Source organism: Molothrus ater, chromosome 1 (genome assembly GCF_012460135.2).
Source record: "Molothrus ater isolate BHLD 08-10-18 breed brown headed cowbird chromosome 1, BPBGC_Mater_1.1, whole genome shotgun sequence".
Lineage (NCBI taxonomy): Eukaryota > Metazoa > Chordata > Aves > Passeriformes > Icteridae > Molothrus > Molothrus ater.
In genome coordinates, this window is record NC_050478.2 from 92259305 (window position 1) to 92282197 (window position 22893).

Consider the following 22893-nt stretch of genomic DNA (forward strand, 5'->3'; position numbering starts at 1 on the left):
TCCCCGCCTCCCTCAGCTCCCCGCCCGCAGGCCGCCGACACCGCTCCCTCCAGCTCCCCGCAAACCCCGCGCTGGATTCCCGCCCGCCGCGGCGCCGGCCTCTCCCGCGGGGGACACTGCTGTGCCGCGGGGACACCGCCGTGTGCCGCGGGGACACCCGGCCCGGGCGATCCCGCGCCCGCAGGTGCGGCGGAGCTGTGGGGAGGCGGCCGCGGGGAAATGCGCGTTTATGTGTGTGTTGTGGGGAGCGGCGTGCGAACACCGGGCGGCCGCCAGGAAGGGGGTGGGCAGTCCCGCCTGCACCGGGCACGGGCGGAGTTCCCGGAACGCACGTCCCTGGCGCGGCGTGCCCATCCGCATCCCGATCCCGGGGCCCCGGAGCGAAGCGGGGATTCCCCAATCCCCGCCCCGGTGCGGCAGCCGCGGACCCAGCTCGGGCTTTACCTCCGACAGCGCCCGGCGGCCCACGCGCCTGCGCGCCAGCGCCCCCAGCGGCGGCCGCGGGAAGGGCCGGGAGCTGCCGCGGCCGCCCTGCTCCCGTTCCCGATCCGTCCGATCCCGTTCCCGTCCCCGCCCGCCCGCCGGCACCGCTCAGTGCCGTGTCCGGCCCGGCGGGATTCCTGCCACCCCTTCGTGCCTCACTGCGCCCGGCGTGGCGCAGCTCCCGCCCGAGAGCGGGTCGGTGGCAGGTGCCGGTGCGGCACCAGGGAGCGCCCTCAGCTCCTCCGGGCTCCGGACGCTGCCCGGCCCGCCGGTGAGTTGTGGGCAGCGGCGGCCCGGCGGTCTGCCGGCTCCGGCGGGAGCAGCGCCTGTGTCCGCCCCGGCGGGGCTGGAAGTGCCAGGAAGGGCGCTCTGCCGCCTGCGCCGCTCCTGGCGTGGGGTTTGGAGCTTCGGGGCCTTCCTGCTTCCCTTCCTTCGCTCCATTCCCTCCCTCTCTTCTTCCTCCCGCTTTCCTTGGCCGCCGCGGTGCGGGTGGAAGCGTGTCCTTCTTGCCGAACCCCGCCTGTGCCTCCTGTTCCTCAGGCACACCCCCGGCACTGCGAGCTGGCAGTTCCCGGTGTCTGTCTGTCATCTGTCCCAGCCCGTGCGCGCAGTCCTATCCCAGGAAAGAAGGGGGGAGCTTGAAATGCTCCGGATTAGTTTTTGTTTCATTAGTTTTTGTTCTGCGTAATCTTCTGGTGACGTTGATGTTTCCCGAGGGAAGCTCGCGGAGAACAATTGTTTCTTTCCATGCTGCAGTTTTGCTCTCGAGTTGAAAATAGGATCATTAGCCTGGGAATTTAAAGGTTGAATACAACTCAAAGCGAGATGCATAATAAAGCTGGAATGTGCCCAACCCTCATAATAGACGGATCAAAAATGTAAATGATTTTGTGAAGCTCAAACAACAGTTTGCAATCTTTCTGCAATTTTCCTAGAGTTTTTTATCGTCTAAAGACTGAATATGGACCCTGAAAGTGAAATAAAGAAGCAAATAAACCCCTTTTACTGCAATGTAAGTATTCACTTAAAAAGTTGTACTTAAACCAAGTGTGAATGTGCTTTTTTTTCCTCTTGAGCAAGCTTGGTAAATAGCACTGGACCTGAACTTTTTTTGGTGACTTTGTCATGTTTGACTTGGCTGTGTGTTAAGAATTGCTTATTAAAGTGAATAATATTATCTTTCTAAATAAAGGCATTCTTTTTAGTGGGTGATTAAGTGTAGATCCTGTTCAGAACAAAAAATCCTGATTTCCCCTAGTTGTCAGCTTTATTGCTATTTCTTTAAAGCACACTGGGATTTTTAGAGGAGAAGAAAATATTTGGGCTGCTGCTGTTCATTCATGTGAATTTAAACTTAATCTGCTCCCATTCTGAACTGGCCCAGGCATAAGCAGCTGTGATAGGGAAGTTTTCCAAAGGGAGTGAGGCAGGCCCTGAGCTGATCAGAGTAAGTGTGGATGCAGCACTGAGGGGAACAGGCTCACATCAGGCAGGTGCCATGGCTTGTCACAATTATGCCCTGCCTGTGGCTCACCCTTCTTCTAGAGTGTGTGAGGAGGGTCTTGGATCTGCCTTCACTTATCCACACATGCCCACCCAGAAAGTGTTATGAGAGAGCGGCAGAGTTCTGGAGCATCTGAAATTCTTACATGGTGTGGAGACTCTGGTTCGTTTCACTGTCTTTTAGTGGTCTTGGAGCCTTAAAAAATTCAGTTTCAGGAGGCTGCTCTAGTTTGTCTTTGAAGTAGTAGTACTTTTGTAGAACTTAAGCTATACCAACAATTTGATAGTACATCTGTTTTGATATCAGTGGTATTTTATTTGTCTTGGTCTGTGTGCAATGCTAGCAATACTTCTCTTTAATCTAGATTTGCAAAATCTGGTGTTCTTCTGCATTAAACCTGCAGACTCATTTCCTTGGAGCAAAACACAGGACGGTAAGATCAGCTTTTGAATGCACTTTTTGTCAGATTTTATCAATTTATTTAACAATAGATTATGGGGTTTGAAATCTAGTTTTTATTGTGGTGGTGAAACATACAATTTCAGATATTTAACTAGTTTTGCTAACTTACTGTCTTGTCTACAATGATAAAGTTAGCCCTGTCAGAAGATGTTACAACTTTACGTCTAGAAAAGACAATACATGAGAATATGTGGCTGTTAATAAAGGGAAAATGGAATTGCTTAAATCATAGACAATCTCCAGAATGAAAAGGGATGTTTTTCTTTTTTAATTTTCATGATCACCTGAGATAGTTTATGCTGTTGGTATTAATTGAGCTGATATATATAATGAAAACTTTGCATTGTTGTTTTTTGACTTCTTAAGTGCCTTTCTTTTTTTTTTTTTGGTTGATAACTTGGTAATTTAGGTTGAAGAAGCACTGAAAACTCATGGCATGAGTAAGTGCAAGATTTTTTGCTTCCTGCTGTGTCCTGTACCCACATCTTTCTCCCTACCCCAATGTAGTTGTTTATGAAACAAATGAGAAGACTTTCTCAAGACTTGTGCTTTAAGACCTATCCTGTGTTTTTTTTATGATATAACTACCTAATCAATCAGTAATGTGAGCAAGAGGTATGCAAAGTTGATTAACAAGCACTAGCTAGAAGACTAAAAATCACCTATGTTAAATTTTTGAGAAACCCTAAAGAATTCAAGACATTAGAGACCTTCAAAAGTCAAAATATAATTTAAAAGCCTATGCTTCTTAAAGTATGTAGAAATACTGTTTATACTTTACATTTGTTTTTAAAAGGGTTTAATTTGCTTCAGCTAATGAAGATATTTTTAATACTTTTAATAAGTTTAATAAATCGTTAAACCTCCTCTGGGTCTTGATGAACTGGTCTAGTTCCAGAAGGAGTGAAGCTCTAACTACATTTGCAATTGCTCTCCTAACTTGTTTTCATGATGCACCAAAATGTTTTTTTCAGGTTTCTACAGTTCACTGCTCCTAGAATTCTGTTTGAAAGTTGTTGTTCAAGTCAGACGTAGTCATTGGACCTACCTGATCTGAGAATTTTTGTTTGGACTGTAATGGAAATTTAAGTGATTAAATATTTAGCAGCTGTATGCTTGCTGAAATAAATATCCTGAAATTCCTGGATGCCCTCAAATGTTTAGAGACATTGAACTTGATTGATCTTCCTCTCTGCCTGCTTCATTGAATTGCCTGACATGAAATAACTTTGTTGTTGTTTAGTGTTTTTTGTCCATCTTTTGGAGCATGGTGCTAATGACACCAGGGTCAAGGGTTCATTCCTTGAACAGGACTCAGTGATCCTTGTGGATCCCTTCCAACAGAAGCTCAGAGTTTTTTTCAAGTAGTCAGTCAGTTATTTTACCAAATTATTTTTTATACTAACAATTTTATTTCCACTTCTGTGGGATTCTTCTGTTTTCTTCTTTGTGGTTTTTTTTTTTTTTTTGTTTTGTTTTTATTTTTAGTTAAAACAGAAGGTTCCTTAGGAAAGAAATTGAAAACAACTGTGAAACTTCCTGATTTTGGTAAGAATGTTTAACATCTTCCCCCAGACCTCCCTTCCCCCCCCCCCCCCCCCAAAAAAAAAGAAGGGGAAGAAATAAAAAATTTTGAGGTACAATATTACAGGTGATGTCCAGATCTTATGAGGTCATTGGGAATTTATTTCTGTTCATTGTACTTTCAGTCTGCAGTAATATTTTGTAATAATACTTAATTTTTGCAATACAAATGCTTTAAAAAGAGCGGAAATAAGACTGGGGGGACAATGTTTCATGATAACTGACTTAATTTGTGATGTGGGACCATGTACACGGGGACCAACTCCCCAAGCAGGGACTTGTACATGACTCAGTGATCCTTGTGGGTCCCTTCCAACTCAAAATCGTCTGTGAATCTGTGAAAAAAATCTCTTAGCACATTCAAAACTAAACATAGTTTAGTTTTCTCTTATCAGCAAAAGCTCAAAGAGTTTTTTCTAAAGTAGTCAGTTATTTACCAAATTGTCCTTTCAATTGTACTAACAATTTTATTTCCACTTCTTTCAGATTCTTACTTTTGTTTTCTTCTTTTTTTTTTTTTTTTTTTTTTTAGTTAAAACAGAAAGTTGCTTAGGGAAGAAAGTGAAAACACCTGTGAAACTTTCTGATTTTGGTAAGAATGTTTAATGCCTCTCCCCACACCTCCCTGAAAAAAAAAAGTGGAAGAAATAAAAAATTTTGAGGTACAACATTACAAGCGATGTCTAGATCTTAGCAGGTCATTGGGAATTCATTTCTGATCATTGTACTTTCAATCTGCAGTAATATTTTGTAATAATACTTAATTTTTGCAATTCAAATGCTTTAGAAAGAGTAGAAATGAGATTGAGGGAAATAATGTTTCATAATAACTGACTTAATTTGTGATGTGGAGCCATGTGGAGCAGGGATTCACTTGTATGTGAATTTCTTACAGCGCCACTTGAGCCAGAGAAGTTTCATGGACAGACACTGGAAGACCAGCTTAATACATGTAAAGAATCAGAACCTGCACTTGGTGAGGGCTTTTAATACTGTAATTATTTGGTTTTGTGGTATTTACCTTAAAGAGTACAGATCAGTTTTTTTAAATGTAAAATTAGGTAATGTGTTACAAAATCTTCTTATGGTTGTACTGAGTACCCAATAGTATGGTATGGAAGTGACAAATTGCAGTGACAGAATCATTGGATTTGGCCTGGAACATATTTGATTAGATACCTCATGTTGACAACATTCTCTAGACACAATCTAAAGTGATATGAAAAAAATGAACTTTAACTTAAGAGATCAGTGTGGCTCTTTGCAAGTTAACTACCCATCCAGTGGAGGGGAGATAGGAGTTGACAGAAAAAACAACTAGGGACATATATTAAAATACATTCTCTTCTAATTAGTTAAAAAATAATTGTTGCTATTATTTTTTAGGATTAAAAAAAATGTTGAGTACTATGTGGTAAGCATAAGATATCCTAAAAACATCAGTTTTATAACTTTGGTGTTCAAAAAGTCTAGACACCCAAAAGATAAAATATCTGATGGTTCTGAAAATCTTCATTGATGTATTTGACATGCAGTCAATGTAATCTCAATGTAATCAAAGTAATCTTTTCCTTATATGTCAGAGCTTTAAGATTACTTCTTTTGCAACAAGCACTGATGATTTGTTCCAGCAAACATGAAATTTCCTAAGTTGTTTGGTTTTTTTTTTCAATACAGGACTTAATTACATAATAGAATACCGAACAAAGGACAATGTTCCTTTTCTCTATGAATGTCAACTATGTTACTGTAAAACGGGACTGAGTAACATGTTCATGCATGTCTGTGGTTCCAAGCACAGACTGGCATACTTGGTAAGTTCTTTTGTTTGTTTGATTTAATGTAATGATTAAAGGGGAGAATTAGTTAGTCAAGTTTTGATTTTTAAAAAAATAAAATTTAAGGTTTTACATAAGCTTCTTTGAAAATCTTGGTATTGCAATTGTGCAGCTGTGATGAACAGACTTAAAATTCTTCTCATCAGTAATGTGTATGTCTCTCCATTGCTTGATACTGAGTATAGTTTATTCTGTTTTGGTCAATCAGTAATGAAATCTGTAGCTAAAATGGACTAGAAATAGATGTTTGACTGAGTTTTTTGTATTATGTAAGAGAACAGTATCAAAGAAGAAACTATTCAATCTTTCAGATGCTTTGAAAGGAATGTATTTATAAATGAACATAATGCATATTAGACAATGTGATACATATTAGATTATTAGATAGAGTGACTTGGAATCAGTGGGGGGAAAACCCAACTCCTCTTCTGTTTTGAGGCTGGACAAGACATGTCTGTTCTGTTGCTTGTTTTATGACAAAGCTCTTGAGGTTCATGTCAGCTCACAAACATTCAAACATGTTATCATTTTCAATATGTTTAGAGAAATGAGGCTTTCCAGTCTCTGAATGTTTACTTGAGTGTATCGGCTTAGGAGGGGCTTTAACAAAACTGAGAAAGCAATATTCTGAAAAGAATTTTGATACTCCCCATAAAAGTCTCTCAAAATTAGTATTATATTGAACACATCTTAAAGTCATAGACAGCTGAGTTCACATAGTATTTTGGGGTAGCTTCAGGCCTAATGTTGGGTGTGCTGCTATGAATCTGCAGTGATGTCTTTCATAAACACCATGCTGTTTCTGGTCATTCATTCAGATGTACATGCAGGGTTTTGATATTCTCAGCTATTGCATTTCCTGCTTACTTGGAACTGTTTCCTGCAATTCTGAATCTTACATTTGTTAACTGCATCTCTGCTAAATTCTTAAATACTATAAAAATATAATAAGTCATGAAGGATAACTTTTAAGTTGTGCACCTGAGCTGGATTACCCTAGGTAGCAAAAAAGACAGGAGACTAAAAGACTCGAATTTGCTCTGCTGAGAAAGGAGCCTGGGGGTCCTGGTGGATAACAAGCTCAAGATAGGTAGTGTAGCTTGGTGTCAGTGAAGGCTAGCAGCAAGCTGAGCTCTACTAACAAGAGAACAGCCAGTGGATCAAAGGAAGTGATTATTTCTCTGTTCTTGATCCTTGCTAGGCCATATCCAGGGTATTGTGTTCAGTTTTGTGCCACTGCAGAAAGGAGGCTATTTATGAAATTGAGCTAGTCCAGTGGAGAACTGCCAAGATGGTCAGGGGCTGAAGCACACTTGTACTATGAAGAGAAGTTGAGGTAATTGGGTTTTTTCTGGCTGGAGAGGAAAAAGTGTCTGAGGGATCTAACAGTAACCCTCCCGTACTTCAGAGGAGGTTATTAAGAAGGCAGAACTAGACCCTTTTTGGAGCTTCTTGGCAGGAACATAAATTCAAGCAGGGCATTTTCCTACATGACATAAAGAAGTTTTTTGCTGTGAGGGCATTTGAGCATTGGAGCAGGTTGTCCAGAGAAAGGGGGAAATCTCTCTCTCTAGAGGTTTTTAGATCTAAGCAGGCAAAGCCCGATGCGACCAGTTCAGCATTCAGTGTCAACCCTGTTTTGGGCTGAAGATTTGGCTTTAATTCCCTAAATTATTCTGTGCATAACTATTTTAATAAGTTCTGCTATGTATATGTAGAAGTTGATTTATCTCCCATGATTATTAACTGTGCTAGATCTGGAAGGAGTTGTGTGACTTAAGGACTTGCATTTATTTTCTAGAGACAACATTATCCAGAGATAGCACAATCTGATGAAGTCAAGGGTAAAGGCTCTGAACTAAACAAAAGAGTTAGACAAATTGGATTAACAATTGAGAAGAAAGAAGGAAGAAAACAAATACAGGTACATTTCTCTTAAGAATTCTGGAAGCTTTATATTTAATAAAGAAAAAAATGTAATTTCCATTATGGTGGGCAGATTTGCTTTGGAAGGTGGGAAAATCTTGCTTTTTAAACCTTTTTTACAGGTGCTTTTTGTCATTTTAGTAATTCTTCTGGGATTATTCTGGACAAAATTTCTCTGAGTGCACAAATAATGCAAAATACATATTCTAATATTTAGGCAATTCTCAGCTCTGTGTGTGTGTGTAAAATAAGTTGGTTTTTTGTTGCTAGGAAACTGCCTTTATAACTTTTCTGAGTAGTTTCTGCTTTGTAAGCAGCTTGAGGCAATTCTCAGGGAAGCCAGGTAAAATTTCTCATAGTACAGATGGAAGTGTGGGAATTTGCAGGTTGACATGAGATAATCAGCAGTGCTGTGGCATCACAGAAGTGCCATAAATTCAAATTCTTAGGGAGCTGCACCCTTAGAAACATATTCATGTGGTGATATCTTCATATTGCTCTCTGTTGATACTTACCCTGCAGTAGTATTTATTTTATAATTTATTTATAAATTTATTTATAATTTATTTATTTATAATTTAGAATACCTTTATGTGGACAGGATATTGGTGAAGTTTCTTCTTGAGGTTCACCTTACCACCAGCTAGTTCATGACAAGCTTATTGAGGTGCTCAAAGTTCTTTGTGGTACATGTTAAATTTGTTTTGTCCATCAGCTTCAATTTCTGTCAGCACCCTGCTTGTTAAGCAGTGTTTCTTGACAGGATCCCTAGCTAATGTGCATTTGGAAGGATGTCTCCTTCCAAAGTGGAGCTCCCAAGGTTCCTGTGTTAAAGCTGACAGCTTCCTGCCCATTCTGTGTGATACTATCACACTTAGGTTCAAGGATTAGAGCCTGCTCTAATCCTACCCTTTTCTGATAAAAAAAAGTGTGGGTATATTGGAAGATCAAGTCAAGAGTGAATGCTGTAGAAGGGAGAGATTTCAGATTACCAAATCCATTCTGTCTGTCCTTCATTTTTAACCTCTGCTTAAAAAGAAAAGCAACTGACTGTTGATAGCAACATTTTCATTTGACTTACTTGAATTTCTTCTTGACTTGAGGTTGTTTATTTTACTTGAGATTTATGTTCATCGATATGGAAATATTTACTTCCATCTATATTTTTTAGACCTTTTTCTTTTTCTAGGTAGTTTATGATCTCCATAGCAATCCATTCTCGATGTAAGGAACTTTTAAACAAAGTGTGTGTAACCTGGTTTAATTTTACTGCTATATCTTCTGAAACCAGCTGTTTAATTTTCTTTTTTTTTCCTAAGCTCTAGAAGAAATTTATTTGTCGTAAATAAATGTCCAGGCAACTAACCTATTGGCTTTTTGAATATCCATTGAGGGATTTACACACGCATATTTTACACTACTGGTCATATATTCCTAGAAAAATACAAATTAATGTTGATTAAATATCTATGAAATAATTTTATCCACAAAATAACTAACATAAATGGGTTTTATTTTTAGGTTGTTATAGGTGTTCCAAAAATGAGAAGGAAATGGCAAGAATGTAAGTGTGCTCATGATCAATTTCTAATTTGGTCCTCCTTTGATATAAATCAGACCAGGGTAGTCTCTGCAGTGCCAGATACTCACCAGCATTTTGGTGAACTGGACAAAAGGAGCAGGCTGGGGGCTCTGTGCTAGTAGTTAATTTGCAGTATGGGAATCCAGAATTCTTAAAGCACAGCTATAGCTCTTATCTCTGAAAGAAAAGTTTCTGTTTTACTAGCCATTGATACTCACAAAAGTGTAGGAATGTGGTGTCTCTGAGATTTCCCCACACAGTTAATGTTTTAAAACTCATTGTAGGTACAGTGTTGTCCAGGTGGACAGACAGTATCACTGAATGCCACTTGAGGAAATGGCTAAACTTTGCTATGATTTGCATTACCTGAAAAATAAAGATTTGAATTAAAACTAATGTACTTAATTTTAATGTATATTGGCATGTAAGTGGTACATTAAAATAACTCAGTAGAAGTAATAAGATCATCTAAATTAGCAGTGTTGTACTCTGAAGAGAAAAAATAGCCATTTTGAATCTAGAAAAGATCTGAAAGGTCTGAAATAAGCTGAGTCCTATTCAAATTAGATTTCTTGACTGTAATCTATCTGTTGGTTAATGTGTCTTATTTTGAATGTGACTTTGTAGCATTCTACTACATTTATAGTATTTACATTTTTAGGAGATGCAAGCATGTAATTATAACCAGGCTATAAAATACTTTAAACTTTGTTGCTGACTTGTAGTTCATATTTAATATGGTGTCACATAATAAATAATGCTTATAAAATTATTCTTGGTGTTTGTAAGTACTATTGCCTAGAAACAGAGCTAGGTGAAATTGAAGTGCAGTAGTAGAACCACCCTCTATCAAGATAATGTCCATTGTGCTACATCTCAAGCATGTTTGTTTAGCTCACAGTGCAGAGGACAACCCTTCAAAAGCTAAAGTTCAGCATGTGGATGCACCCCTTAGTGATGCAGAAAAAACAGATAATAAAGACGGGAAACTGACAGAGCCTATGCAAGGTAAGAGGAAAAATTATTTCTTTTATTGTTTTTTTTTATTTTAACTTTCACCAGTGCATGAATTATGTACTACTACATGTGCCTGTTCATGGCTTCCACAGAGTTATAAAGGTGAATTTGCACAGTTGTGTGGATGGCCTTGGGGTCTGTGGCAAAGGGAGGAATAATCCCAGTGTTTGTGAAGAAAACATTCTACATCTACTGATTTTTTTAGGTTCAGTTTTTATTTTACTTCTTCATAAGATACCTTACTTCCACCTTTAGATTTCATTGATGTTGTCTTTAGACGTATTCTTTGTTTAGAATATTTTTAAAATTAAAACACTGGAAAAACATCACTTAATATACCTTTTTATTGTTTTAGATGAAAATAATGTTCAGGAGGAGAATGAAGAAAGGCAGAAAGAACAAGCAAAACCAGATGAAAAAGTTGAACCTAATAATGCTATTGAAAGCAGCAAAGGCAACGACTCAGAATGGTAAAAGAAAAAAAATCACCACCTTCAAACCCATTTAAATTAACTTAAAGGAAAATGTGCATGACAATTGTCTGTATTGGATTTGCATAGTAAAATCCATGACTTCTGAAATTGTGCTCAGCTGTAAACTTCTGTAATCGACAGAAAACCTGGTGTATATAAAGTGACCTCTGTATGTAAAGACTTTCCTCTGGATGCAGCTGGCTCTTGTATTTAACTATTATCCTTAAGGTATAGTTGTCATGTGCTGCTCAAAATGTTCCAAAAGTATGTCTCCTCAGGGTTTAAAGCTGCCTCTGTCACAGGTTCATGTCAGATAGTTAAAGTGGTATGTGAACTCATTTTAGAAGAGAAAGACAATCAGCAATAGTTGATTGTTGGGGTTTCTCCTTTACAAAGGATTTTGAGGAGGAATAATAAGTGTTTCAAAGGAGCAGCTGTGTTCTAAAATGGTGAAACTGTGCTTACTGCTTGTGAGCATCTTATTAGTAACAGAGTTGTGAGTTGAGTTACTGTCAGCCTTTGTGTGAGGAGGACATCTCCAGCATTGGGCATCTTTGTGCAGCACCAGGAGCCACAGGAGGGCACTTGGAAAGGGATATACAGGCATCAACCCAGACACAGGACTTTGTTCCAATGATTTAGTTACTTGGTTTTTTCTTAAAGGCATTCCCTTGGAATGTGTTCTAACTTTAAACCAGTAGTATCTCTCCCAGACGTGAAGGGCTAACAGCTTCTGCTTTAGTTTATGTTAAAGGAGAAATTTTCATGTTTCTGGAGTACATTTTTTCAGACTTGCCTCTCTGTGGAGCAACCATTATGGAAAATGTTCAGTTGAAACCACATTCAAGTCCAGGTTTATCAATCTTTGTGTTTATTTACTGGCTTTCAAATAAGTAACAGTTCTGAATCAGAACCAGTTCATGAAAACATGAAGAGCAGGAAATGGATAAAAGCTCAACTATCCGTATCTGGAAATGTGAGGTCTATTTCTGCCTGGTACTGAGCTTCATTGTGCAGTCTTGTACCTTTAAATTTTAAGAACAGCTTCCTTTGGAATTATCACTTAATGTTTCTCTTTTAATCTGGCTCAGATGGATTCTGGGTGACTATTAGCAGCCAGGTGTTTCAATGAGAGACTGACTTGGAAGTTAGTTACTAAATTAGGGCTTCAGTTCTTCCTTTACTTTTTATTTATTTATTTATGTGAGACTACTGAGAAGATATGAACTCAAATATATAGTGTCTTAAAAGAACTAAGATCAGATCCTCATTGACAGCTTGTTTCCACTTAAAGATTCTGCAATGCCTGTCTGAGAATTTCTATGACTCTACATTTCTTTGTAGTTAAGTTTCTGAACAGTCATCTGAAGATGTATATTATTTTATCATCATCTGCTTTTACTAAACTTTTGATTCCTAAGAAACATTTCAAGGCAGAAGAGGGCTTAGGCTTGGCAGTCATATGGTTTTGGTTAATTTAGAAAACATCCATCCACTCTCAGCCCTGGTTCCTGGGCTTGCAAAGGGATGGAATGTATCTATAGTAGTAATGACAGAACAGCACAAATATGGCACAGGAATGTTTTGCCATATGAATATTTTAATGCCCTTTATTTGGTGACTGCATTGTAAACCACTGATTTTTAATAGCTGAATTTTTTAAGGGCTAGTTTGTGAAGTGCTGATAAAAATCCAACTGTAATTAGGAGCCTTGTCTTGCTGCAATGTGTACAAAAATCTTACAGCTATTACCACCAATGTCAAGCTTTTTCATTAACTCTGGGTTTTAGAGCTTATGTGCTAGATAATCACACTAAAACAAACCCACACTGCATGAATAATTTTTATGATGATCTGGGATGACTGGGCTTTCTCTGAGGAAATAATATGTGACCTTTCTTTCAGAGTTTATCAGAACTACTGTAGTAGTAGTGTGTCAGGAATTTAAGCTGATTAGCAGTTATTGCCTGGCTACACATTTTTGCTGGATCAGCCAACTGAATGTTTTATTTATTCTATTTTAAGGTGTGAGACCAATAAACAATCGGAAGAAGAAAACAAGGAAGCTCAGGTGAATATTTTTCTGTTAATAGGTTACTCCAGTCTCCAAATAGTTGGGGAAATAATTAATATATGATTGGCAATGGTGTTTGCTTACTCAATATTATTCCCAATAAATTAGTTACAAAGTTGCTAAAGCAAAACTATTAACAACAAGGTTTTTTTCTACTTTGTTATGAAAACCTATGTACACATTTCACAACAGCACAAACAATTTGAATTTTTAGAGCAACCATAATTATTTTTATTTATTCATATTTACTGCATATAATAGATCTAAGGACCTCTTTCTTTTTATGTTAAATAGCAAGAATTTACAGCAGATCCTGAAGAATTCACTAGTCAAGAAGAACTGTTGGGTTATTTGGTGAGTGTTAAATCCTACCTTCAAGATAATTTTTGGAAGAAAAATTAAAAAAACTAAGAAATTAAATTACTGGTTTGCTAAGCCTAAAATGTAGCAAGTAATGAAAGGCAGAATGTAGGCAGTCTTGTAATCTAACAGATTACCATTTTGCCATAAGGCAGGATTCAGAATAAAATGAATGTCACTGAATTTATAATGTGTATATTAATTTTCAAGTTTCTAGCCATTGCTTTTGCCAAAATATTGGTTTACTGTCAGAGGAATTACTTGCATTGAAAATTCATTTTTTCAACTATATCTTAGCTTCACTCCTTAACTACACGTTTAGGTAATATGACCCTTTTAAACTTTATTTCTCCTTTGTTTTTATAACTGGTCTATAATTTTCACATGAGGTATTTGGAAAGATGCAGTTCAGTAATGGAAAGAAGCAGAATGAAAACAATGTAAAGAATGAAAACAAATATCAGAGATGCGTAGAAAGGAAAGAAGGGATTTTTAAGAAATAAAATGCAAGTTGTGTATTTAAAAACAGGCTCCCACAGCACCCTGGCCCAGAGTGCCTTAACTGCAAAATGTGCCTCTCTAAAATAAGTGCCAGTACACTGGAGTTCTGTTCAGTTGTTGAAAATGTGTGTTAGGTACACATGCACAGTAGTGATACAATCAGTGACAGTGGAAAACTGCCAGTTTCCAGTTGTTAGATGTATCAACAACAGTTGTGATCTTGCACACAGAAATGGTGATTTCCCTAAAAGCACTGAAAAACTCAATGGAAATCTTTACTGATAGTTGCTTGACTGATCTACTGCATGGTAATTTAGGAACTATTGACTATCATAAAATGGTTTTGTCCTCTTGTTTTGTTGGAAATTACTAGATATAGAGATTACAGCTTGTCAATAAAACTTGAACTTGTTTTGAGGCATCTTCTTTCTTAGTATGATTGTCCTCTGAGAAGAAAAGATGACTGTGGGGAATGTGATTGGAACACTGTTCTGTTTAGAAAGTGTGAAAATAATTTATTTTTGCATCTACTGTAATTTTTTCAAAAGCTGCATTGTGTTTCTCTTGTTGGATTCAAAGGTTTGTTATGTAGTGAAAAGCTATTTTATAGGTATCTTTTTTGCACTTGCTGTTTGTATTCTGAAAAGCTGTCCAATAATTGGCCATACTATATTTCTTTTATCACCTCATAGCAAAGATATCCTTGCCACAATTTACTCTTCATTATCCAGCTAGCTTTTGAGAAGATCTTTATTAAGTATAACTTGTGCAAACCAGGAGACAGAAGTACTATTAGTGTTAAAAATGTAATACAGTCCCTGTTACGCTGTCTCATATGAACTTAATGCTAAGTTTCTATTACTTATTTTCCATTGTCTGGTGTGTTTAAAGGTGTTTCTTTCTAATCCAGAAGACTTTGAACTGTTAGGACATACCTGGAGTTTTTTGCTTTGTCCCCAAGAAAGTGTTTTCAGCAGAACTTCCTTGGTGTAGACAAGAGGATGACACATGTAGCCCTCTGTGAGTGCTGTTGGTGCTAGAACTTGCTTCCCTTGTAGAGCTTCACAGCTTCAAGACTGCTTTTTCCTTAGACTTTTAGGGAAAAAGAAGGTTAATGTAAGGCAAGGCAGCATGTACATTTAAATTCAGTCACATTCTGGCTTTTTGCTACATTCTAGAGAAATGGGTTATGACTATATTGCCTCAGGGAAGGTGTACACATTCATTTTTATGCAGGCATCTTGGCAAGAGATCAAAATACTTAAGGACAAGCATTATCTTCTATGTATTTCCAGGCATATTTTTTTTTATTCCTTTTCAAATGATTGTGTTGCATAGCTGCATCTTCCTTCTCTTAGATTCTCTTTCATTCTACCTTCCTTCCCCCAGTTTATGGGATTAAAAATAAAAACTGTATTTGCTTTGTAATTCCATCCAAGTCTGACAGAAGGGTAGAGACATAGAGAAAATGAGGTTCCTGCAGGTTTGTTTATAAATTTTGATACTTCAGTTTTTCTGAGGAAAAATGTTTTATGGTGTGTTGTTTTGTTTCTTTTTTCCCTAGCAAAGTTTTGAGATACTGAATGAAGATGATGCTTCATTTATCCTGAAAGTTACACAGACTCTCACAAATGCACTGGTGGAATATCGTCAGCAGGCTGCATCAAACAAAGTAATGTGGATTTTGTTTTGGTTTTGTTCTACAAACCTGTAGATTCCTGTGATTGTGCATTTTTATTATTATAGATGATACAATAAACCAAAAAATTCTATGGAGACTGTATTGTAAGTTTTGTTTATTAAATGCATAAATTCTGGTAGTGATGATAGGGTAAAACTTTAGCTTTTCTGTTGACAAGTCTTAATTTCTGTTCAATGGTGCTTGCTTATTTTTTATTGTAGATAGAAAGTAAAAATCATCTTGTCACTTATTTCCCATGCTTTTCCTTCCATCTAAGTTTTTCTGCTACTTTTGCCCATTTTTAACTTAAGCTTTTCTCATCTCTACTGACTTGCATAACACTCCTGTTCTGTATCCTGTTTCTGTTCCCAGGCTTCACTTTATTCACCATGTTATCATGCATCAGTGACATGATTTTTTTTTCTTATACAACTTCTGGTCCTACTCTTTGGACTGTTCTTTTTGAGGTCTCATTCTTCTTCCATTATTAGAAACCCAGTTTTTCCCCTCTCTGCTATTACTTGTGACTGACTTATCTTTACATAAGCAGTACATATGGAGATGTTTTGAATACTTTTCGGAGGCTGCTGACATGTTACAAAACAATGAAGTTCTAACTGAAATAACTTCTAACCTACAAGGTGTGGAAGACCAAAATGTATTGTTACATTAGGCCTTGTTAGTATTCTAAACTGTGATCTTTCAACTGGTAATTTTTTTAGCTAAATCTCCTATTTTGGGTGTGAAATGCTTCCTTTTTAGATCTGACAAGTTGAGGATTAGGCTTAATGAGTATCACTTCATTGCCTAATATAGAGCTTTTTCAGACAGAGAGATATGATGGACAGTACAGAGAAGTTATTAGCCCTATGATTTGCAGAGAAATATGTGATTTTTTCAGATTTGGTAGCAGAAATCGTGGTCTTTTATTTGGTTTGTGATTGTTAAAAATGTAGTATTCATTGTTCTAAGAGGTTGTCCTCATGAGATTTCAAAGTTTTTGGTTTTTTTTTAAACTCATAGGACCACCTAGGTGCTGGATATAATGGAGAAGCAGCCCTAGAATATTCCACAGAACAGCCTGGCCCAACTTCAGCAGATATTAATGATTCTGACACTGGTAATGTTGGCTTTGCAGTCTTTAGCGTGGGTTAATCTTAACACTGAACCTTGCATAAATGATAGTAAGCTTTCTTCCTGCTTTTCTAAAAGCAGTGGTTAAGAGCAGAATAAAGCCAGAGTCAAGTAGCATAAATTAATAGGTTTGGCTTTTTTCCCCCATCCTCTACTAATATTAGAAAGAGATGACTATTAAAACACATTGATCCTACTTAACTGTAGGATTTGGGGAGAAATTGAGTTAGTACCAACTCTGACTGTCCTGTGTTCAAAGGCACCTGTTTCTAAGGAGACTTTCAAAGTCTCTTTGGCTTTTTTTCCCCCCCCCCAATATTTTTTTCCTTTCTTGATGGAGGAGATGTTTCGTCAAATCAAGATGTTTGTAGAAAGTTATGTGGCAGAGGATGGATAATTCTCCTTAAAACCTGAATATTTCAGCTACTTGGGCTCAGTATTTCTGATTAATTTTTTCAAAGAATCCTGGATTTCTTGGAGGTCATTTTATTCTGACAGAAACAAATGGCTGTTTTTCTTAAACTTAGAAATTACAATCCTATGCTTGGAAAACCAAGATACCTGGAATACTAGTGAAGCTATTTTGTGTGATTTTTTTTCTGTACTGTGTCAATTTTCTAGTTTTTCTAGAAAGTTTAGATTTTGAAAACCTTAATTTTTACAATGGTAATACCAAAAATTGCAGTGACTTTGAATATATGAGATTTGAGACTTTTATTCTGTTTTTGTTAGTGTAATGGAAATAGCTTTCACCTACCTCCCCACCCTTGTTTCTCCAGGATTTTCTGTAACTGGACAGCATCCCTGACTCTTGGTGGTTTGAAAATGCAGCAAAGTCAGGTGTGATCAGTACCAGCAATGCTGCTGTGCCAGACTGGACATGCTTGCTTTGAAAAGCCCTGTTTAGGGAAATAAGTGGTGAAGGCTCTTCAGAATCCTCTTTTACTGAAAACCAGTATTTCCCTTCTTTAGACTACACAAGCAACTGGTCAGCTAAGCAGTTCTTACCAGCCAATGAAGGTGAAGCCCAGAACTTTTCAACTGGCTCTTTGGAAACAGCATATGAGAACAACATCACGACTGAATTTTTGAAGAGTGTAAGAAACATGAATGCTGAGGAAGTTACTGACACCCTACACAAAATAGCAGCATCAAATCCAGCTTTCAGAGGTAATTTGCATACACATGTACACACACACCTACACATATATAAACATATACATAACATCATTTATTAGTTCTGGGAAATATTAAGGGCTTATATGGGTCAAAGAACTTTGAGGTATTAGGGAGGGTTGAAGAGAATTCTTTTTTCCCACCCTCTAAACTTTTGCAGGATCCAGTTTAGGAATGGTAATTCAGAATAGCTGCTTTCCCATACAGGCATTAGTAATTGCTGATTTTTTTAAATTCTTTTCTCATTTTTGTATAGTAACATTTGCATGGCAAGAGACAGTAAACTAAGACCAAATATATTGTTATTAAAAAATTAGAATCTTCTCTGTAAGTGGAGAAATGCTAGTTTTGTGAATACCAACAGTGAAGAATTTTTTTATTTACCAGTTCATGAAAGAAGTGTATTTGCACAGAAATAATAGAAATAATAATGAATATGTATGAAAATATAGATATATGAATATATAAATATATATGAAAATATAGAAATAATAATGAATCAGAGACAAGTAGTCTCCCTTTTGCTTACAACTTTCTAATAAGTGTCAGCTATTAAACCTTCCCACGTCTTCAGTCAACTACTGCTCTCTCTTCAGAAGCTTCCTGTGTATGTTTCTAAGCTTCTCAGAGTGTGTAACCTCACAAAGGTTAAAAAAAGAACACTAAAGATGAGTACATTTGTAGGAAAGCTTACAGTTTCCAGGCACATACTGATTGTTCTCCATTAAGGTATTTTTCTTTTAATAAGGAAAGATCCAAAACTCATCTCAGCATCTGAATGTTTCAGTATAACATGTATTTTTAAATAAATTTTATCATAAAATTGCTTGGTTTTTGATTTTGTTTGTTTGTTTGCCTTTAACTAAGGAATTGATATACCGAATGTCATAAGGATCCTGACTGAAAGCGGAACTCTGAGGGGACCAAGCAATGGCAGCACACAGTGACATGGTACTTAATAGAGATAATGTAGCAATGTTTCCTTTCTGTAAGTTTGTTGTTTTACTTCGTTTGACCTCAGTGGAGTTATTTTGTTTTACATTTAAGTTTTGTACAGTGTTTTTTATATTAAATTAATAACTTGCTTTTGATGTTCTTGTTATTTATTTTTCCATTTAGCTGAAAGTTCTATATTGTGGAAAGGTTGTAAAGCTCATGCTCATTCTTTCTGTGTTAAGACAGCTTTTTAAAACAGGTAAACTTGCTTTCTTCAGTATTATTAAATACTGTACATTGACAGTCTGAACTTTTCTTTTTGTTGGTTCTTTTACAAAGAATTATCAGCAGAATGAACTACTGCACTCAGCAGTACAAACTCATCCTACAACAAATGCTTGGAAGTTATTCCCTGTGGCTGGCTGCTGGGACTGACTAAAAAGCCTTTGTAATAAAAACCCTTTCCCATATAAGGGTTATGAACAAGTCTCCATATCTTTTTCTTAATAAGATTAAAAATAATAATAAAAAGTCAGTGCTGTCAGTCTCGTGCTGAGATGAGAAGTGCCTGGATTATAGCTGATTTAAGGAGCATAGAAGCTCAGCATAGTTAGTAGAAGTTTGCAAATTTAGAGATATTTCCCAACAGGAAATTTAAGCAGGCTCTGCCTAACAGGCACTGATGTGGTGGCAAAAGTATCTTTTGTCTTTTATCCTGCTAGTATAAGAATGAAATGAAAGCTGGCTTACACTGTCCTTCAGGCTCTTTTAACATGAGCTTTTTTCCAACTAAAGTAGTACTGGTTCTGACTGAATGTACATGTCTCTATATTAATGACTTCTGCTTTTGTAGGAGGGTGAAAAAATGTTTTGAATGGTTATAGATTAGTTTGCTTGGGAAAAAATATTTTTTTAAAGTGATTAAAATTAAATTCCTGCTTGTGATGCTGGGTAGCATTCAGTGGTTCTAATAAAAGCTCTTCAGCTTTGCAGCCAAATACTGATGTAACTTAGACATGCTGGGGCCAGATGGCAAATGAACATTTTAGTGTTAACTTACATTTTTTTTGAGATCCGGATAGAATTTGAGAATTCTCATCCTGATGGTTTCACATCTTCATACCATAGAATGCAAGATGCAGTAAAACTAAGGTAACAAAGAAAGCAGCAACAAAATTTATGAGTTTATTATGTGAACAGACACAGGAAGGAAAACAGTTCACAGAAAAATTACAACACCATGTTTTAAAGAAACTCTGAGGAATTTCTGGAATGCATCTAAATCTGTTCTTATCAGAGGCAGAGATGGAACCATAGTTCTTACAGTTCATTTATTCTGTATAGGAACAATTTTAATGCCTGCTTGATGGAGGTGAACTTAATCAGCAAAAATTCTGAATTCTGAAAATAAAAATAGAAACATCTTTTTCCTGTTTGTTTTCAAAATGCAGAACAATCTTTGTATTAAAATAACAAAATCAGAATATTCAGCTGTTGTAAATGGCCATCTCTGAGACAGCTTCTTTTCCTCTTACTGTGGAATCATTCCAAGTGAACATAAAGTTACAATAAGCTGAAATAACTTGGATTTGAGGTGGATTTTTTTGCTTGGGTGCAGGAGGAGCACGCTGAAAAAGGAGAGACCCCTAAATCTGTAGTACATTGACATAAAATGGTTGAATGGTGTGCTTCAGAGTGCTGCTGTGCTTCTCAAAGAGAAGTCTAAACTGGGTAAAAGTCAGCAAGTGTATGCTTCTGGAAATGTTTTCAAAAAACACAGTCCAACATAGTCCATTCAGCTGTACAATTATTTTTATTTTTTCCTTGCTTACCTGGTGCAAATAGAGGAAGAAGCATTGTATTGTTTTATTCTTGTATCTGCCTCTGCTTTGGTGTATTCTTATAATAATGGAAAACTGTATATTTGTTCCAAAATACATTTTAATGTTTTACTTGTGCCAGTATTGCAAAGTGAGGAAGAAAAAAAAGTATTATCTTTACTGATAATATTTAAACAATGCTGTTGGCTGTATTTAATATTATACATTTTTGGTTTCTCACAATAACAGCAAGGCAGACTTCTGAGGTAGCTAAAGAATTAATAAAATTAAAAGTTAAACAATAACAAAAATTAAACCAAGAGAAAATAATTTTCTGTAAAGCTTCATCTAGGTTTTATGTATTTTACTGAGACCAGAGGAAATGATTTTTAACAAAAAGCTGCAGAACTCCTCACAGAAGGCAGAAAGGGGGAGGGAGAAGGGTGTTCACAGGTTAATTGACAAGAAATGAGAAGTTTAGAGCGTGCAACTACAGAGTTACTGTCTCGTGTAAATTGAGACGTTGTAGACAGGTGTGGAACATCCTCCTTGTTTGTTGCTTCCTGGATCTCCCAGGGTTTTGCACTCTTTCTGATGTGGGAATTCATTACCCCTTTGGAGCAACAAGCTTTATCTGGGTATGAATGTACAAAAGTGTGCAGCATGCCTCGTGGTTTATATGTGAAATAATAACAATAACCTCATATGCCAATGCTGACTCTGCAGTGCCTTCACTGGAAGAATCCCATAATCAATTAGGTTGGAAAAGACCTCAGATCAAGCCTAACCCGTGACCCAACACTGAACTGTCTACTGAACTGTGGCACTCCTGTCTTTCTTAAATACCTGCAGGGATGGTGATTCCATCACCTTCCTGGGCAGTCCATTCCAATGTTCAACCCTTTTCAGTAGAGAAATTCCTCCTGATGTCCAACCTAAACTACCCCTGACACATCTTAAGACCGTGTCCTCTCATCTTGTTGCTGATTGCCTGGGAGAAGAGGCTGACCCACATCTGGCTACGCTCTCGTTTCAGGTGCTTGTAGAGAGGGATAGGGTCCCCCCTGAGCCTCCTTTTCTCCAGGTTAAATAAACCCAGCTCCCTCAGCTGCTCCTCACAGGACTTGTGCCTGTGTGGGTGCTGGTTATTATTAATGCATTCTTCTTTCTGCTGTGGTGCCCGAGCAGCCATGCTTCAGGGAAAGGGAGTTCATCTTCACAGAACCACAGACTAAACCAAGGTGGAAGGGACCCACAGATATCACTGAGTTCAGCTCCTGGCCGGGGATATGTCCTGCACAGGATGCCTCAAGACTTACACCATGTGCTTGAGAGCCTTGTACAAACACACCTTGAACTCAGGCTTGGCACTGTGGTCAGTGCCCTGGGGAACCTGTTCCAGTGCCCAGCCACCCTCGGCGTGAAGAACCTTTTCCTAATATCCAACCTGTGAAAAATGCCAATCACTACTATTATTTAATAGCAATAAAAAGGTTATAAAAATAGTAATACAATTAGAGTAATAATATTTTGGACAATTTGAATTAGGATAATACGAGACAATAGAAACAAAGAGTTACGGACGTCCAGGTACTTTTTCTGGGCAGGCACAAGCCTGAAAAAGGACACTCGTTAACAAAGGATTAACCCTTAAAAACAACAGCCTGTTGCATATTCATACATTTCATACATGATGCATAAATTCCATTCAAACACAGGATTCTGTCTGGTCATTGTCAATTTCTTCCTCTGAATCCTAACAGTGCCTTCGAGGCGGGAAGAAGTTCGTTTCTTCTGATAAGAGAGCAATAAATTCTTTTTCTCTGAAAGATTTAGGTGTCCTGTGGCTGCTATCTTGCTGTGAGTCCTTTCTTTAAAAAAAGTATCCTACAAAGCATAGTTTCTATTTTAACATTTTCTATAATGTAAAACTATATTTAACACACTACTTAAGAGAATTAACACAGCATTACTTTCTAACACAACACATATAATCCTCATTTTAATATTTGCAAAAAGTTGTAACAGACATATTTTATGAAAAATCCTTTCCTTAGGATTTTTCCTCCTGAGAAGCTGAGAGGCCTCAGGAACAAAATGCAAACAATGGTTATCTGCTGCTGTGGAATGCAACAGGTGGATCTGGATTGGTCTCATGTGGTTGTTTCTAATTAATGGCCAATCACAGTCAGCTGGCTCAGACTCTCTGAGCCACAAGCCTTTGTTATCATTCCTTCTTTTTCTATTCTTAGCTAGCCTTCTGATGAAATCCTTTCTTCTATTCTTTTAGTATAGTTTTAATGTAATATATATGATAAAATAATAAATCAAGCCTTCTGAAA

The 22893-nt window shown here is 37.5% G+C and overlaps 1 protein-coding gene across 3 annotated transcripts; it reads left to right on the forward strand.

The window, feature by feature from the left end:
• Positions 1 to 58: 58 nt before the first annotated feature.
• LOC118684164 (uncharacterized) lies at positions 59 to 21263 on the forward strand. 3 transcript variants are annotated; one of them, XM_036378896.1, is made up of 19 exons: positions 660 to 754; positions 1419 to 1495; positions 2352 to 2420; positions 2859 to 2889; positions 3938 to 3997; positions 4566 to 4625; positions 4929 to 5009; positions 5711 to 5847; positions 7673 to 7795; positions 9319 to 9361; positions 10274 to 10387; positions 10752 to 10866; positions 12895 to 12940; positions 13238 to 13297; positions 15369 to 15476; positions 16509 to 16605; positions 17592 to 17789; positions 18663 to 18746; positions 19071 to 21263. In XM_036378896.1, the coding sequence occupies exons 2-18, from the start codon at positions 1445 to 1447 to the stop codon at positions 18740 to 18742; spliced, it is 1473 nt and encodes a 490-aa protein (XP_036234789.1). In that variant the 5' UTR covers positions 660 to 754; positions 1419 to 1444; the 3' UTR covers positions 18743 to 18746; positions 19071 to 21263. The 3 variants fall into 3 exon arrangements, with proteins under 3 accessions (XP_036234788.1, XP_036234789.1, XP_036234786.1); XM_036378895.2 differs by lacking the exons at positions 660 to 754; positions 19071 to 21263 and adding an exon at positions 59 to 184 and having other exon boundaries at positions 18663 to 19041; XM_036378893.2 differs by lacking the exon at positions 19071 to 21263 and having other exon boundaries at positions 18663 to 19041.
• Positions 21264 to 22893: the final 1630 nt, after the last annotated feature.

Bases quoted from the DNA above. Each gene is read 5' to 3' on its own strand.
- LOC118684164 (XM_036378895.2), top strand. From the start codon at position 1,445: ATGGACCCTGAAAGTGAAATAAAGAAGCAAATAAACCCCTTTTACTGC. The intron at 2,421-2,858 runs GTAAGATCAGCT...TTGGTAATTTAG, and splicing joins TTGGAGCAAAACACAGGACG to GTTGAAGAAGCACTGAAAAC. The intron at 17,790-18,662 runs GTAATTTGCATA...CCTTTAACTAAG, and splicing joins ATCAAATCCAGCTTTCAGAG to GAATTGATATACCGAATGTC.